General features: G+C 43.5%; 1 protein-coding gene across 2 annotated transcripts in view; it reads right to left on the reverse strand.

Annotated features, from left to right (window-relative positions):
* LOC139533994 (transmembrane and coiled-coil domain protein 3-like) overlaps positions 1 to 17,500 on the reverse strand; it is a 45,154-nt gene that overhangs the window by 20,400 nt on the left and 7,254 nt on the right. The window contains exon 1 of one of the 2 annotated variants that reach the window (XM_071332568.1): positions 13,723 to 13,923. The exons of the other annotated variant lie outside the window; for it this stretch is intronic. Within the exon in view, the coding sequence (XP_071188669.1) occupies positions 13,723 to 13,782 (60 nt within the window). The 5' untranslated portion in view covers positions 13,783 to 13,923. Of the gene's footprint in view, positions 1 to 13,722; positions 13,924 to 17,500 lie in introns of those variants that run through there. 2 annotated transcript variants of the gene reach the window in all.

Here is a 17,500-nt window from a genome sequence, read left to right on the forward strand (position 1 = left end):
AGAGAGAGAGAGACAGGAGAGAGAGAGAGAGAGAGAGAGACAGGAGAGAGAGAGAGAGAGAGAGACAGGAGAGAGAGACAGGAGAGAGAGACAGGAGAGAGAGAGAGAGAGAGAGAGAGAGAGAGAGAGAGAGAGAGAGAGAGAGAGAGAGAGAGAACAGTTGATGTCACCGAGACAGGATAAAGAGAGAGAGAGAGACAGACAGAACTCTCTCCTTAGCTCTTAGTCCTTAGCTCTGGCATCTTCCCCAATATTTGGAACCAAGGACTGATCACCCCAATCCACAAAAGTGGAGACAAATTTGACCCCAATAACTACCGTGGAATATGCGTCAACAGTAACCTTGGGAAAATCCTCTGCATTATCATTAACAGCAGACTCGTACATTTCCTCAATGAAAACAATGTACTGAGCAAATGTCAAATTGGCTTTTTACCAAATTACCGTACAACAGACCATGTATTCACCCTACACACCCTAATTGACAACCAAACAAACCAAAACAAAGGCAAAGTCTTCTCATGCTTTGTTGATTTCAAAAAAGCCTTCGACTCAATTTGGCATGAGGGTCTGCTATACAAATTGATGGAAAGTGGTGTTGGGGGTAAAACATACGACATTATAAAATCCATGTACACAAACAACAAGTGTGCGGTTAAAATTGGCAAAAAACACACACATTTCTTCACACAGGGTCGTGGGGTGAGACAGGGATGCAGCTTAAGCCCCACCCTCTTCAACATATATATCAACGAATTGGCGCGGGCACTAGAACAGTCTGCAGCACCCGGTCTCACCCTACTAGAATCCGAAGTCAAATGTCTACTGTTTGCTGATGATCTGGTGCTTCTGTCACCAACCAAGGAGGGCCTACAGCAGCACCTAGATCTTCTGCACAGATTCTGTCAGACCTGGGCCCTGACAGTAAATCTCAGTAAGACCAAAATAATGGTGTTCCAAAAAAGGTCCAGTCACCAGGACCACAAATTCCATCTAGACACCGTTGCCCTAGAGCACACAAAAAACTATACATACCTCGGCCTAAACATCAGCACCACAGGTAACTTCCACAAAGCTGTGAACGATCTGAGAGACAAGGCAAGAAGGGCCTTCTATGCCATCAAAAGGAACATAAATTTCAACATACCAATTAGGATCTGGCTAAAAATACTTGAATCAGTCATAGAGCCCATTGCCCTTTATGGTTGTGAGGTCTGGGGTCCGCTCACCAACCAAGATTTCACAAAATGGGACAAACACCAAATTGAGACTCTGCATGCAGAATTCTGCAAAAATATCCTCCGTGTACAACGTAGAACACCAAATAATGCATGCAGAGCAGAATTAGGCCGATACCCACTAATTATCAAAATCCAGAAAAGAGCCGTTAAATTCTACAACCACCTAAAAGGAAGCGATTCCCAAACCTTCCATAACAAAGCCATCACCTACAGAGAGATGAACCTGGAGAAGAGTCCCCTAAGCAAGCTGGTCCTAGGGCTCTGTTCACAAACACAAACACACCCCACAGAGCCCCAGGACAACAGCACAATTAGACCCAACCAAATCATGAGAAAACAAAAAGATAATTACTTGACACATTGGAAAGAATTAACAAAAAAACAGAGCAAACTAGAATGCTATTTGGCCCTAAACAGAGAGTACACAGTGGCAGAATACCTGACCACTGTGACTGACCCAAACTTAAGGAAAGCTTTGACTATGTACAGACTCAGTGAGCATAGCCTTGCTATTGAGAAAGGCCGCCGTAGGCAGACATGGCTCTCAAGAGAAGACAGGCTATGTGCACACTGCCCACAAAATGAGGTGGAAACTGAGCTGCACTTCCTAACCTCCTGCCCAATGTATGACCATATTAGAGAGACATATTTCCCTCAGATTACACAGATCCACAAAGAATTTGAAAACAAATCCAATTTTGATAAACTCCCATATCTACTGGGAGAAATTCCACAGTGTGCCATCACAGCAGCAAGATTTGTGACCTGTTGCCACAAGAAAAGGGCAACCAGTGAAGAACAAACACCATTGTAAATACAACCCATATTTATGCTTATTTATTTTAACTTGTGTGCTTTATCCATTTGTACATTGTTACAACACTGTATATATATATAATATAACATTTGTAATGTCTTTATTGTTTTGAAACTTCTGTATGTGTAATGTTTACTGTTAATTTGTACTGTTTATTTCACTTTTGTATAATATCTACCTCACTTGCTTTGGCAATGTTAACACATGTTTCCCATGCCAATAAAGCCCCTTGAATTGAATTGAATTGAGAGAGACAGAACAGTTGATGTCACAGAGACAGGATAAAGAGAGAGGGAGAGAGAGACAGAACAGTTGATGTCACAGAGACAGGATAAAGAGAGAGGGAGAGAGAGACAGAACAGTTGATGTCACAGAGACAGGATAAAGAGAGGGAGAGAGAAGCTTTAGAGCAACACCCCCAAAGTGAATAAATGGCTTTGAGCATCATTCATGCACAGAGACATCAGAGAGAGGAGGCGAGAAGGGAAGAGAGAGAGAGGGAGAGAATGGGGAGCATAGTAAGAGATATCAGCAGCAAAGCCTGTATAAGATTGGGGGGTGGGGTGAGACTTCTGTGGTTGCCCTGACAACAGAAGGGAACGACAGCTGCTAGGCTACCCCTCACCACAATGCCCATTGGAGTGTCTCAGAGGCTAGGGACCCATAATTCAATACATTGAGGCCTTTCCTCTCCCTCCCACCCACCCTCTCTCTACCCCTCTCCCTCCTTCGCCCTTCCTTTCTCTCACAGAGGTAAGACCGAGTAATTTCAGTGATTTACGGTGATTGGACACTAGTATGAGGTATGTGTGCTCTCTGATTGAGGTGGTCAGATAAGGCAGGCTTATTGTAGACATGAATACTGTATGCATCCAGACTGAAACAGTGTCTGTATGTAGCATGATACCCTGGGAAACAACATGAGAACTCAAGCGCTTGTTGCCTTGAGGCTGGATCATTTAATCACCCATTGTAGAACTATTGCCCTGATTGTTTGTTAATTTGGTCTGAGAGCACAGTTTTTTTTTTTAATCTGTTTTTTAAAAATTCTTTAAAACAACAACAATACAATACAAAGACAATACTAATGGCCGCTCCCACCGTGGGCGCTCTGGTCAGTGGGTGCGCTCGTCCCCCCCCTCCCCGAGATGCTGAGCCCAAAATGATTTTTAAAGGGCGGGGAGAACCAAGCCCGACCCCCGGGTAGGCATGAACGCGAGCGCAGCCATAATCACCAGGACCAGCACACACCTCCCACAGCATGAAACCAAAACACAAAACATAAATAGTCAAATGCAAAACATACAATAATCCCATCCCCATCTCAAACATTTATACTGTACATTTGTGTTTATTTATTCCAACACTCCAATTCCACCCTTCAGACAGTCACAGATCAACCCATCTTTCCCAGTAAATCATAATTCTACCATTTCCTCTTCTAATGCATCCCTCCCATTCTACCATGGTGTCTCACTAGGAACCTCCCCATCATTCTACCATGGTGTCTCACAAGGAACCTCCCCATCATTCTACCATGGTGTCTCACTAGGAACCTCCCCATCATTCTACCATGGTGTCTCACTAGGAACCTCCCCATCATTCTACCATTGTGTCTCACTAGAGACTTGAACCTCCCCATCATTCTACCATGTTGTCTCACTAGGAATCTCCCCATCATTCTACCATGGTGTCTCACTAGAGACTTGAACCTCCCCATCATTCTACCATGGTGTCTCACTAGGGACTTGAACCTCCCCATCATTCTACCATGGTGTCTCACTAGAGACTTGAACCTCCCCATCATTCTACCATGGTGTCTCACTTGGAATCTCCCCATCATTCTACCATGGTGTCTCACTAGAGACTTGAACCTCCCCATCATTCTACCATGGTGTCTCACTAGGGACTTGAACCTCCCCATCATTCTACCATGGTGTCTCACTAGAGACTTGAACCTCCCCGTCATTCTACCATGGTGTCTCACTAGAGACTTGAACCTCCCCATCATTCTACCATGGTGTCTCACTAGAGACTTGAACCTCCCCATCATTCTCCCATGGTGTCTCACTAGGGACTTGAACCTCCCCATCATTCTACCATGGTGTCTCACTAGGGACTTGAACCTCCCCATCATTCTCCCATGGTGTCTCACTAGGGACTTGAACCTCCCCATCATTCTACCATGGTGTCTCACTAGGGACTTGAACCTCCCCATCATTCTACCATGGTGTCTCACTAGGGACATGAACCTCCCCATCATTCTACCATGGTGTCTCACTAGGGACTTGAACCTCCCCATCATTCTACCATGGTGTCTCACTAGGGACTTGAACCTCCCCATCATTCTACCATGGTGTCTCACTAGGGACTTGAACCTCCCCATCATTCTACCATGGTGTCTCACTAGGGACTTGAACCTCCCCATCATTCTCCCATGGTGTCTCACTAGGGACTTGAATCTCCCCATCATTCTACCATGGTGTCTCACTAGGGACTTGAACCTCCCCATCATTCTACCATGGTGTCTCACTAGGGACTTGAACCTCCCCATCATTCTCCCATGGTGTCTCACTAGAGACTTGAACCTCCCCATCATTCTCCCATGGTGTCTCACTAGAGACTTGAACCTCCCCATCGGCAACATTTCTGCTGAAATTGCCCCAAAAATAAACATTTTACCCAAGAGCACAATGATATTTTTCCTATTGGCTGACTGTGGTCCTTCAAATCCCCCAGCAATAGTTTGCAGGTCCAGCAGCACCCTGATATTATGGCATAACAACCATTCCTGGACCCGACTCCAAAAACAAGCCAGCGATGGACAGTGCCAAGAGAGATGCTCTACTAATTCTGTTTCCACATGGCAGAGTCTGCACCGGTCTGACATAGTTGTCAACCCTCTTGACCGTGAAACTGCTACATTTCACGATTTACGATTTCACGATTTATATTAGTATTTATCAGCCATTTATGATATTTAATTAGTGCCATAAACTATACTGAACAAAAATATACATGCAACATGTAAAGTGTTGGTCCCTGTCACGCCCTGGCCTTAGTTATCTTTGTTTTTCTTTATTATTTTAGTTAGGTCAGGGTGTGACATGGGGGATGTGTGTTTTGTATTGTCTAGGTGTTTTGTATGTTTATGGGGCAGTGTCTAGTCTAGGTGTTTGTATGTCTATGGCTGCCTAGATTGGTTCTCAATTAGAGGCAGCTGTTGATCATTGTCTCTGATTGGGAACCATATTTAGGCAGCCATATTCATTGGGTATTTCGTGTGTTATTGTCTATGTCTATGTTGCATGTTTACACATTGTTTATATAGCTTCATGATCGTCGGTTTGTTGTTTTTGTTTAGTTTGTAAAGTGTTCTTCGTTTTCGTCTTCATAAAAAATAGAAGATGTATTCTAACCACGCTGCGCTTTGGTCCTCCTCTCTTCCACCATACGACGATCGTGACAGTCCCATGTTTCATGAGTAGAAGTTAAAGATCCCAGAAAATGTCCATACGCACAAAATGTAGCTAATTTCTCTCAAATTTTGTGCAGAAATGTATTTACATCGATGTTAGTGAGCATTTCTCCTTTCTCCACAACACAAAGCCACAGATGTCTCAAGGGACTGTGTAATTGGCATCCTGACTGCAGGAATGTCCACCAGAGCTGTTGCCAGAGAATTGAATGTTCATTTCTACCATAAACTGCCTCCAACGTTGTTTTAGAGAAATTGGCAGTACGTCCTACCGGCCTCACAACAGCAGACCACGTGTAACTACGCCAGCCCAGGACCACCACATCCGGCTTCTTCACCTGCGGGATCGTCGGAGACCAGCCACTCAGACAGCTGATGAAACTGAGGAGTATATCTGTCTGTAATAAAGCCCTTTTGTGGGGAAAAACTCCTTCTGATTGGCTGGGCCTGGCTCCCCAGTGGGTGGGCCTGGCACCCAAGTGGATGGGCCTATGCCTTCCCAGGCCCACCCATGGCTGCGCCCCTGCCCAGTCATGTAAAATCCATAGAATAGGGCCTAATTCATTTATTTAAATTTATTTATTTCCTTATTTGAACTGTAACTCAGTAAAATCGTTGAAATTGTTGCGTGTTGGGTTTATATTTTTGTTCAGTATAATTAATTCCTTTCTCTTTTAAGTAATTTCCTCTTCCATTTTTGTGGCAGAGCTGCGATGAGTTGGTTATAATTTTGTATTGAGCATACATCTCCATACACATGGATTCATTGGTTATATGACATAATTCTACCGTCGTTGTTTACAATGTCATTCATAAACAGGATACCTGGCGCCGACCGATATGGCCGCCTCGCTTCGCGTTCCTAGGAAACTATGCAGTATTTTGTTTTTTTATGTGTTATTCCTTACATTGGTACCCCAGGTAATCTTAGGTTTCATTACATACAGTCGGGAGGAACTACTGAATATAAGAGCAACGACAACTCACCATCGTTACAACCAGGAATATGACTCTCCCGAAGCGGATCCTATGTTTTGCCTTCCACCCAATACAATGGATCTGATCCCAGCCGGTGACCCTAAACAACGACGCCGTAAAAGGGGCAAACGAAGCGGTCTCCTGGTCAGGCTTCGGCGACAGGCACATCGCGCTCCACTCCCTAGCATACTACTCGCCAATGTCCAGTCTCTTGACAATAAGGTTGATGAAATCCGAGCAAGGGTAACATTCCAGAGAGGCATCAGGGATTGTAACGTTCTTTGCTTCACGGAAACATGGCTCACTCGAGAGACGCTAACGGAGTCGGTGCAGCCAGCTGGTTTCTTCACGCATCGCGCCGACAGAAACAAACATCTTTCTGGTAAGAAGAGGGGCGGTGGTGTATGCCTTATGATCAACGAGACGTGGTGTGATCATAACAACATACAGGAACTCAAGTCATTCTGTTCACCAGATTTAGAATTCCTCACAATCAAATGTCGACCGCATTATCTACCAAGGGAATTCTCTTCGATTATAATCACAGCCGTATATATTCCCCCCCAAGCAGACACATCGATGGCCCTGAACGAACTTTATCTGACTCTTTGTAAACTGGAAACCACACACCCTGAGGCTGCATTCATCGTAGCTGGGGATTTTAACAAGGCTAATCTGAAAACAAAACTCCCTAAATTCTATCAGCATATCGATTGTGCTACCAGGGCTGGTAAAACCTTGATCATTGTTATACTAACTTCCGCGACGCATATAAGGTCCTCCCCCGCCCTCCTTTCGGAAAAGCTGACCACGACTCCATTTTGTTGCTTCCAGCCTACAAACAGAAACTAAAACAGCAAGCTCCCACGCTCAGGTCTGTTCAACGCTGGTCCGACCAATCTGATTCCACGCTTCAAGACTGCTTCGATCACGCGGATTGGGATATGTTCCGCATTGCGTCCAACAACAACATTGACGAATACGCTGATTCGGTGAGCGAGTTCATTAGAAAGTGCATTGACGATGTCGTACCCACAGCAACGATTAAAACATTCCCAAACCAGAAACCGTGGATTGATGGCAGCATTCGCGTGAAACTGAAAGCGCGAACCACTGCTTTTAACCAGGGCAAGGTGACCGGAAACATGACCGAATACAAACAGTGTAGCTATTCCCTCTGCAAGGCAATCAAACAAGCTAAGTCCCAGTATAGAGACAAAGTAGAGTCGCAATTCAACAGCTCAGACACAAGAGGTATGTGGCAGGGTCTACAGTCAATCACGGATTACAAAAAGAAAACCAGCCCCGTCGCGGACCAGGATGTCTTGCTCCCAGACAGACTAAATAACTTTTTTGCTCGCTTTGAGGACAATAGTGCCACTGACACGGCCCGCTACCAAAACCTGCGGGCTCTCCTTCACTGCAGCCGAGGTGAGTAAAACATTTAAACGTGTTAACCCTCGCAAGGCTGCAGGCCCAGACGGCATTCCCAGCCGCGTCCTCAGAGCATGCGCAGACCAGCTGGCTGGTGTGTTTAAGGACATATTCAATCAATCCTTATCCCAGTCTGCTGTTCCCACATGCTTCAAGAGGGCCACCATTGTTCCTGTTCCCAAGAAAGCTAAGGTAACTGAGCTGAACGACTACCGCCCCGTAGCACTCACTTCCGTCATCATGAAGTGCTTTGAGAGACTAGTCAAGGACCATATCACCTCCACCCTACCTGACACCCTAGACCCACTCCAATTTGCTTACCGACCCAATAGGTCCACAGACGACGCAATCGCAACCACACTGCACACTGCCCTAACCCATCTGGACAAGAGGAATACCTATGTGAGAATGCTGTTCATCGACTACAGCTCAGCATTTAACACCATAGTACCCTCCAAACCCGTCATCAAGCCCGAGACCCTGGGTCTCGACCCCGCCCTGTGCAACTGGGTCCTGGACTTCCTGACGGGCCGCCCCCAGGTGGTGAGGGTAGGTAACAACATCTCCACCCCGCTGATCCTCAACACTGGGGCCCCACAAGGGTGCGTTCTGAGCCCTCTCCTGTACTCCCTGTTCACCCACGACTGCGTGGCCATGCACGCCTCCAACTCAATCATCAAGTTTGCGGACGACACTACAGTGGTAGGCTTGATTACCAACAACGACGAGACGGCCTACAGGGAGGAGGTGAGGGCCCTCGGAGTGTGGTGTCAGGAAAATAACCTCACACTCAACGTCAACAAAACAAAGGAGATGATTGTGGACTTCAGGAAACAGCAGAGGGAGCACCCCCCTATCCACATCGACGGGACAGTAGTGGAGAAGGTGGAAAGTTTTAAGTTCCTCGGTGTACACATCACGGACAAACTGAATTGGTCCACCCACACAGACAGCGTTGTGAAGAAGGCGCAGCAGCGCCTCTTCAACCTCAGGAGGCTGAAGAAATTCGGCTTGTCACCAAAAGCACTCACAAACTTCTACAGATGCACAATCGAGAGCATCCTGTCGGGCTGTATCACCGCCTGGTTCGGCAACTGCTCCGCCCACAACCGTAAGGCTCTCCAGAGGGTAGTGAGGTCTGCACAACGCATCACCGGGGGCAAACTACCTGCCCTCCAGGACACCTACACCACCTGATGTCACAGGAAGGCCATAAAGATCATCAAGGACAACAACCACCCGAGCCACTGCTTGTTCACCCCGCTATCATCCAGAAGGCGAGGTCAGTACAGGTGCATCAAAGCAGGGACCGAGAGACTGAAAAACAGCTTCTATCTCAAGGCCATCAGACTGTTAAACAGCCACCACTAACATTTGGTGGCCGCTGCCAACATACTGACTCAACTCCAGCCACTTTAATAATGGGAATTGATGGAAATTATGTAAAAATGTATCACTAGCCACTTTAAACAATGCCACTTAATATAATGTTTACATACCCTACATTACTCATCTCATATGTATATGTATATACTGTACTGTATATCATCCACTGCATCTTGCCATCTTTATGTAATACATGTATCACTAGCCACTTTAAACTATGCCACTTTATGTTTACATACCCTACATTACTCATCTCATATGTATAGACTGTACACTATACCATCTACTGCATCTTGCCTATGCCGTTCTGTACCATCACTCATTCATATATCTTTATGTACATATTCTTTATCCCTTTACACTTGTGTGTATAAGGTAGTAGTTGTGGAATTGTTAGGTTAGATTACTTGTTGGTTATTACTGCATTGTCGGAACCAGAAGCACAAGCATTTCGCTACACTCGCATTAACATCGGCTAACCATGTGTATGTGACAAATAAAATTTGATTTGATTTACCTTCCTTAAACATTCTCTCCAAGAAAATTGGTTCATCCTCCATCAGTACATTGGAGTTCAGCCATATTATTTGCTGTAATATATATTCTGCCTCTTCTGGAGGGTAACATTTGAATTGTAGCCAACTCTGTATAGCTTCATTTAAAAATAAAGATACTTTAAACACGGTTCCATTGTCAATCCATCGGAAAATGTGTTTTAATCTGTATAACAGCACAGAGCCCCCTTTTAAACATTGAATGTGCCTCTCAGCAGCTTACTGGAAAACCAGTTTGGATTTAGATATTGTTTCCGTATAATAGAATCTTTGAGAGAGATTTAATGCCTTGATATTTAATAGTTTTAGCCATCCAAACTCATATTCATTATATAAATATACCCGTTTAACTTTCTTGTTTTCCATTATAAATTAAATTAAATGGTTTTTGCTCACATTGCTTTTTCAAGTTTTCTCCTAGAGTTGGTAGAGCCATGAACAAATACTGTGATATGGCTAGAGAATTAATCAGTGTCGTTTTTCCATAGACTGACAGGTGTTTCCCTTTCCATGGTTTCAAGATCCTATCAAAATTGATAGTTGCAAGATCATTCAACTTTTCAGGAACGTGTATACCAAGCACATCAACAGCACCATCCACCCATGTAATCGGGAGACCACATAGCAATTTAAAGTTTGTGTCTTTTAGAGACCCAATCCGTAATATAGTACACTTATAGTACATTGGGTTTTAATCCAGATAAACTGGAGACATTATCCAGGTCCTCAATAAGACCGTTCAGAATTGAAGATTGTGGACTCAAGAAAAAAAAACTGAATCATCAGCATACATTGATATCTTTGTTTCTAATCCATTCATTTCTAACCCCTTACTTTTATCATTGGATCTGATTTTTATAATTAACAATTCAATGGCCATAGCAAACAAGTATGGTGAAAGAAGGCAACCATGTTTTACACCACTTAACAATAAAAACCTTTTCAGAAAAATAACCATTATTTACATAAATTACATTAATTTGACATGAAGGACTGTTATACATTACTTTTACCCATCTTACAAGAGATTCTCTAAAGTTGAAATAACCCAGGCACTTATAAATAAATTCAAGCTGTACTTTTATCGAAGGCTTTCTCAAAACCTGCTATAAAGATTATGCCTGGTTTCCCTGCATTCTGATAGTTATTAGAAATAATTGAAAACTGTCTGTTATCTCCAATATATCCTCACTCCATACTTTTTTCACTTTTGGCACCATAGAAAATAATACCAGAAAGTAATCAATCCGACTAGCTTGATATTTCATAATTGCTGAAGACCAAGAGGCCTTTGGAATGTGCCATCAGCCACTTCTCTCTCCAATGCACTGGCCCCGGGGACACAGTAAATTGCACTCACAACACACTGTTTAATGGCCTGTTACTACACTGCCAAAAACAGCTCAGCAACAAACACACAAACTCACTTACACAAACTCACTTACACACACACACACACACACACACACACACACACACACACACACACACACACACACACACACACACACACACACACACACACACACACACACACACACACACACACACACACACACACACACACACACACACACACACACACACACACAAAACCCATCCGTACATTCTTTGTATTCCTGTGTCGAGTTGGAATAAGACCTCAGGTAGTAAAATTCCTGTCTTCACCTGAATGGTGCAAGCTGGGAAAAACAGAGCCTTAAGAAACTTACTCTGCCCAAGGGCAGACTTCCAGGGAGTTGTGAAATGAAAAAACAACCCATCCCTTCTTTGCTCTCTCCCTCTCTTTCTCAGCAAAGCAGGAAAAACTTCTCTAGTTAAACAGAGGAGAAAGGACAGAAACAGCATATTCTACCCATAAACTTCTGACATGCGGCACTATACTACATACATATACACACACACACTATGCGACAGTACACCACACACACACACGGTGAAGCTGCCCTTTGTGTAATCAGTACTTAAGATGGAAAGACGAGCGAGGCACTAATGAATAAATAACATCCAACCTTAATAACAACCTCCATCAATCACACGCTCTGTCTGTGTCTGTCTGCTTGTCTGTCTCTCTGCCTGTTTGGCAGATTAGAATTCGAGCATCTCTGTTGATGTAAAGGGTTTGAAAGCTTCATCTCTCTGAAATCCCTTTATATTCAGTGAAATGTACCAGCTTCAGTCAGTGTGTGTTATTAAATATGAATGAGTGGGGATGGTGGCTGAGCAGAGACAGGGGAGGAAGAGGGACACAGTTTTTATATGACAGATGGCAAATGGACACACACTGACTGTCGAGTGCTGCTGGCTACAACATGTGTGTGTGTGGTCATCATCACCAGTAATAACAACAACATATGGATTTGTCTTCCATAATGTAAATGCTAGTGTGCGGATGTTAAATCTAGGCCCCTTTCCTTCAAACTGCAAAACATGTCAACTCTCCTGTAATGAAAATATGGGTCATGTGTACTAGGGAGGGTGAAGTGAAAAGTGTATTTTCTGTCGCTCAGCCTCTCCTCTCCCTGCTCTGTAGTCTGTTCCAGCCACGATTATCCCGTCCCGGTTGACTCACGGACAAGCCGCCACTCTCCAGCCATGCTAATTAACGCATGGATGGCTGGCGAGAGCCCGGGAGTCCCCAAACGCTCCTTTCCACTCCAGTAGCCGTTACCGACCAAGGGTTTCCACTGTCAGATACAATATGTGGAATATGTCAGTGCCATCCCCCAGCCTTCCCCTTGACTCTCCTCCATGATCTCCATCCTTTCCCCTATGCCTACCCTCTATATGGGATATATAGCTGAATACCAGCTAGACCCCTGAGTACATACCCTTCTTTACATGTTCACTCTTTCATATATTCATTGAGGGGGTGGTTTGTCATGTACTAGGATAAATAGGTCCATGTAGTTTTGCATAGCCTATCCCCTAAATGGGTCATGGTATGGGAATCAGCTATCAGTGTCGTTGTTTGTGCTATAAGTATAACTCGTCACTGTATCTCACCCACAACATTACAGTTAAGAATGAACACAAACACCAGGGACAAAACAACTATACCGTTGCAAACTATATAGTGTGGGAATGACCGTATAAAGCAACGCGTTTAGGGGCCACGTCCACCACAAACATCTGGCTGCACATTTGCTCCCGACAAAACAATTGGGGTAAAGGAACCGAATGACTAGAACCTACTTCGCAAATGTGTTCAACAGCTGTTGTGTTAATGCACTAGCACTTGACAGAGAGGTCGCACGCAATAGTTACGTGGTTTGTGAAAAAAGCTGCAGTTGCCTTCCATGAAACACCTGCCCAGCAGCAGTACAAATCCTTGACTAACCGGGTTATATCTGGCTGTCAAAACAACAGATACAAACACAGTGTATAAATAACAAATTCAGTTAGACATGTGTTGGCTAGATACAAAAAAAATCTAACGCAATAAAGAAATGACAACAATTTACAAACAGCCTATCTGTAATTATGGAATTATCTGAAAATATTCCTAAACATGTCCTGCTGCAATTAACTACAAAGTCTCACATGGTGTAATGGATATGCTGCACATAATTTCCAAATCAAGTCGCCCCAACACTTGGGACTGCACGATGGAACGGTTCCGAACTCGACTGTCAGTCACCGATAAGGTATAGCCCAATACTTTGTTAGCTACGGTTAGTTGGGAATGGGATAATTCACATAGAGACAATTGGTTGTTGTTGCCGATATTGTCCACTACAACCGCCACAAAGAAGTGATTGTATGCTACCGAATATTAAACGTGACAAATATTGGCTAGCTCTACAGACGCTGTAATCAGGAAGGCATATTTACCATTTCGCCGCAGATGTTATATCTCTCTACTTCTGATAAACTTGTATCGGCACTGGGCATAGTCCCGTAGTTTGGTCCGTGAATGTGTACTTGACGTTCCACTACAAAAACAAAGTTACAAACTGTCCATCGCGCTCACGCCGTCCAGGTCCGAGAGCTGTCACCCACCACAGTTGTTGGGTGATCAGTGTCTCTCGAGGTAATCTGCTTCCGATGCACAGGACAGAGTGCGAAGCCAATAGACTCCTCCCACTACTCCAGAGGGGAGGGGGGTAAATTCATTGATATATTTAACCTACACAATTATGACTTGCCCATGTAATTAACCCGTTATGACTATGAGTTAACCTCACAATCATTTATCTAAAATATATATTTTTAACTGTAGCCAGAGTTGAGTTGGGTGAGAGTGTGTTGCTTATGTTGAAATGAACAACCATCCACGATTAGAAATAGGAATATATAGTAAGTAGCCTAGAAATGGAGAGAAGGTATCAAATGCCAGTCTTCCCATACACATGTTGCTGCCCATGGGACAACTTTACATTTGACTAATGGCAAGTCGAATGAATATAGCGCTAGATACAATGAAGTTCATTGTCATTTTCCACCGAATGCGAAATGTCCATTTAGCGCGGTCCAGGTCACAGTGGTCTGCCTCATGACCTCCCTGATAACTGATATCATCAGCGTGCCGCACCTGTCTGTGACTGGCACATCTTTGTTCTAGAATATTGGTTCCCGAAATAATATCCTATTGGTGAGCCAACTTGTAAATGCAGAAGTTTTTAAAACTTCTTAAACAAGGATTTCTTATCACTTTACAAGATCCCTGTAACACCTAAAGGTTTTGCAATTGTTTTAGATGCCATTCCCTCAGGTGTTGCTTTATTATTCAGGAACGTGTCAAGACCTGACCCTCAGAACCTACCTTCCATTTACCCTGTTGACTCATCAGTAGGAAAGATTTGTTTCTCTTTTGGTCCATTCAACAACAGAGCGATACGAACTTTGTTTCAACAGGATGTTGTATCTATATACCTTATGTCATGCCTTATTGGAACGGTTTTGTTGATAATATATGTGGAGGGAAAAGTTTGGATTTTGCCACACACATACCTACTTGTTAACAAAATTAAGGAAGTTTCCTTTAAAATTATTCATAAATATTATCCTGCCAACCACTACATGAAGAATTTTAAGAGAAACATAAACTCAAATTGTACCGTTTGACCACCCAGAAACGGTGTTGCATCTTTTTTGACATTGTATTCATGTAATTCATGTAAAGCTGTGGGAAGACATCAGTAGATTTATAATTGAACACATATATGAAGATTTTACACTAGTGTGGAGAGGTGTACTGCTTAGATTCTTTACCTACGATAGAAATAAGTTGAAACAATTTTAGGTAATTAATTGCATTATTATTTTGGCCAAATTTCATATTCAGAAATATAAATGTACAAACAAAACAACACCTTTTCTTACCTTAAAAAAAGAAATTGACCTATATTTTAAGACAATGAAATACTCTACTAACAAAAAAGTTGTTAGAATTGTAAGTGTATGTCTGTCCTTTAAGGTACTTGTGTAATGTGATGTTGTACCCCCTAGCCCCGCCCCTATCCCCGCCCCCTAGCCCAATTGTCCTTTGTATAGTCTTTATATATATTTGTGTTCACCCATGTAAAAAATATAAAATAAAATAAAAATAAAGACTGCCAAATCTTACCACAGAAGCCTCAACAGTGCCCCATGTAGGCGCTTCACTGCATGCATGTGTGCTACAGAGATCGGCTTGGTAAGATAGCTGATAAAAAATCGAGCATTTCTATAGCGAATTAAGTGAGGTAGCCTTGGCCTAAGCATGTCACCCTTTGGAAGAGGTAGTGGATACCCCATCATTGTCTCCAAGGATAAAGGTCCCCATAAATAATTCAATAAGAAAATCTCTTTTGTTGTGTCATCCATTTTTAAAGACACAGTTGGCAGCCCACTGTACTGCTGGCTAGCTGATTAGTCCAGTAGCTGTGTCGGTGACCCAGACCCAGGAGGTTGCTGTTATTTTACTGTCCATAAACAGAACAGCACGTTTCATCCTCAGCTTATTCATATGCAGTCTCCCCCACGTCGCCTTCACAAGGTAAACCAGCTATAACATACCTGATCAGTAAGCACACACACATAGGCCTACATATTGGAAGAGGAAATGCCAAAAGCCAAGAAGGAATATGGATGGAAACTCATTCATTGATTTGAGACAGAGAGATAATGAGGATTGCACTGAACTACACACACTGTATAAAGGTGGATGTCAATTGTGAATAACACATAGGCCTACGCACACACACACACGCACGCACACGCACACGCACGCACACACACACACACACAAACACACACACAAACACACACACACACACACACACACAATCACACAGTGTATGAAAATGGTAGCCAAGGAGGGAATATATACAATAAAATGTATTCATTGATTTGAGGCAGACAGATAATGACGATCGGATTGCAGTTTCATACACTGAATGAATGTGTGAAATTACTGCTTAAAGGTGTGAGTAACACACACACCCTGCATTGATACCCTAGACTCCCAACGTGCCTGTGGAGTCAGATGTGTGAAGGTAAGACTGGGCTGGCAGAATGAGAGCAGCTCCTCTGGTGGCCAATAGAAAGAGAGAGAGAGAAATAATACTGAATGAGTCACACAGCTGTTAATCGCCATAACGACTGGGCCGATGACAGGTAGACGTTCCCGAGACTGAATAAATCACCTTGCAGGGAGAGAACATCACCTGGCACAGAGGGCACGGTGGGCACAGAGAGGGGTGGCATGAGTGCCAAGATGGGATCAGACGGAATCTGGCTCTAAAGTAATTAATTCATTAGATATGGAGTCGATTGGAGAAGGGAGAATATGTTGATACATTTGGTGAAGGTGAATCATTAATAAGTTATTTACATGCTGACTATCAGCCAGAGACAGTACAATTCCATCAGGAGAGTAGTCATCGTGTCTTCTTTACCTTCTCACTCACAACACAGGCTGAAAACAGCCCCTAGCCTGGCCCCACCCAGCCCCTGATTATCTATCAAGTCCTCAAATGGGTTTATGGGAGCTTCAACCATATTGTTTCCATCTCTTTCCATACTAGAAACACAAAATAGACTTCTTGAGGCAGCAGGTATCCTAGCGGCTAGTTTGAATCCCAGAGCCGCACAAGGTGAATAACCTGTCTGTGTCCTTGAGCAAGGAACTTAACCCTAATTGCTCCAGGGTCGCTGTTGTCGCTGTTAATAATGGCAGACCCTGGCCATGACCCCACTCTCCAAGGGTGTCCCAGTGGGAGTTGGGATATGCAAAAAAATAAAAAATCCAATTCACACATGCGTATAATACACACTTGTACATGAAATAGGCCAAATATAAGACCCACCAAATTATTATTAGTAGTATTATAAATAAGGTCAGAGAGATAGAGGAGTTTTTGGGATTGGGGACAGATCTCGCTGCTTTATCAAACCATTTAACTAATCCACTTCTAGTCCATTATCACCTATGTAGGCCTGTTGATTAGTTAAAATGTGTTTGACTTATAATGAGGAATGGAATGTTAATTTGGTCTAAATTGGTGTTTGGCTGCATTGATTTGGCTTGGAGCACCATGTGTGCCCAGAGAGAAGAGCTTTAGAACAAACACGGATGCACGCATGCATGCTGCACACGCACGCAAACACACACATGCACGCACACCCA

Source organism: Salvelinus alpinus, chromosome 11 (assembly GCF_045679555.1).
Source record: "Salvelinus alpinus chromosome 11, SLU_Salpinus.1, whole genome shotgun sequence".
Classification (NCBI taxonomy): Eukaryota; Metazoa; Chordata; class Actinopteri; order Salmoniformes; family Salmonidae; genus Salvelinus; species Salvelinus alpinus.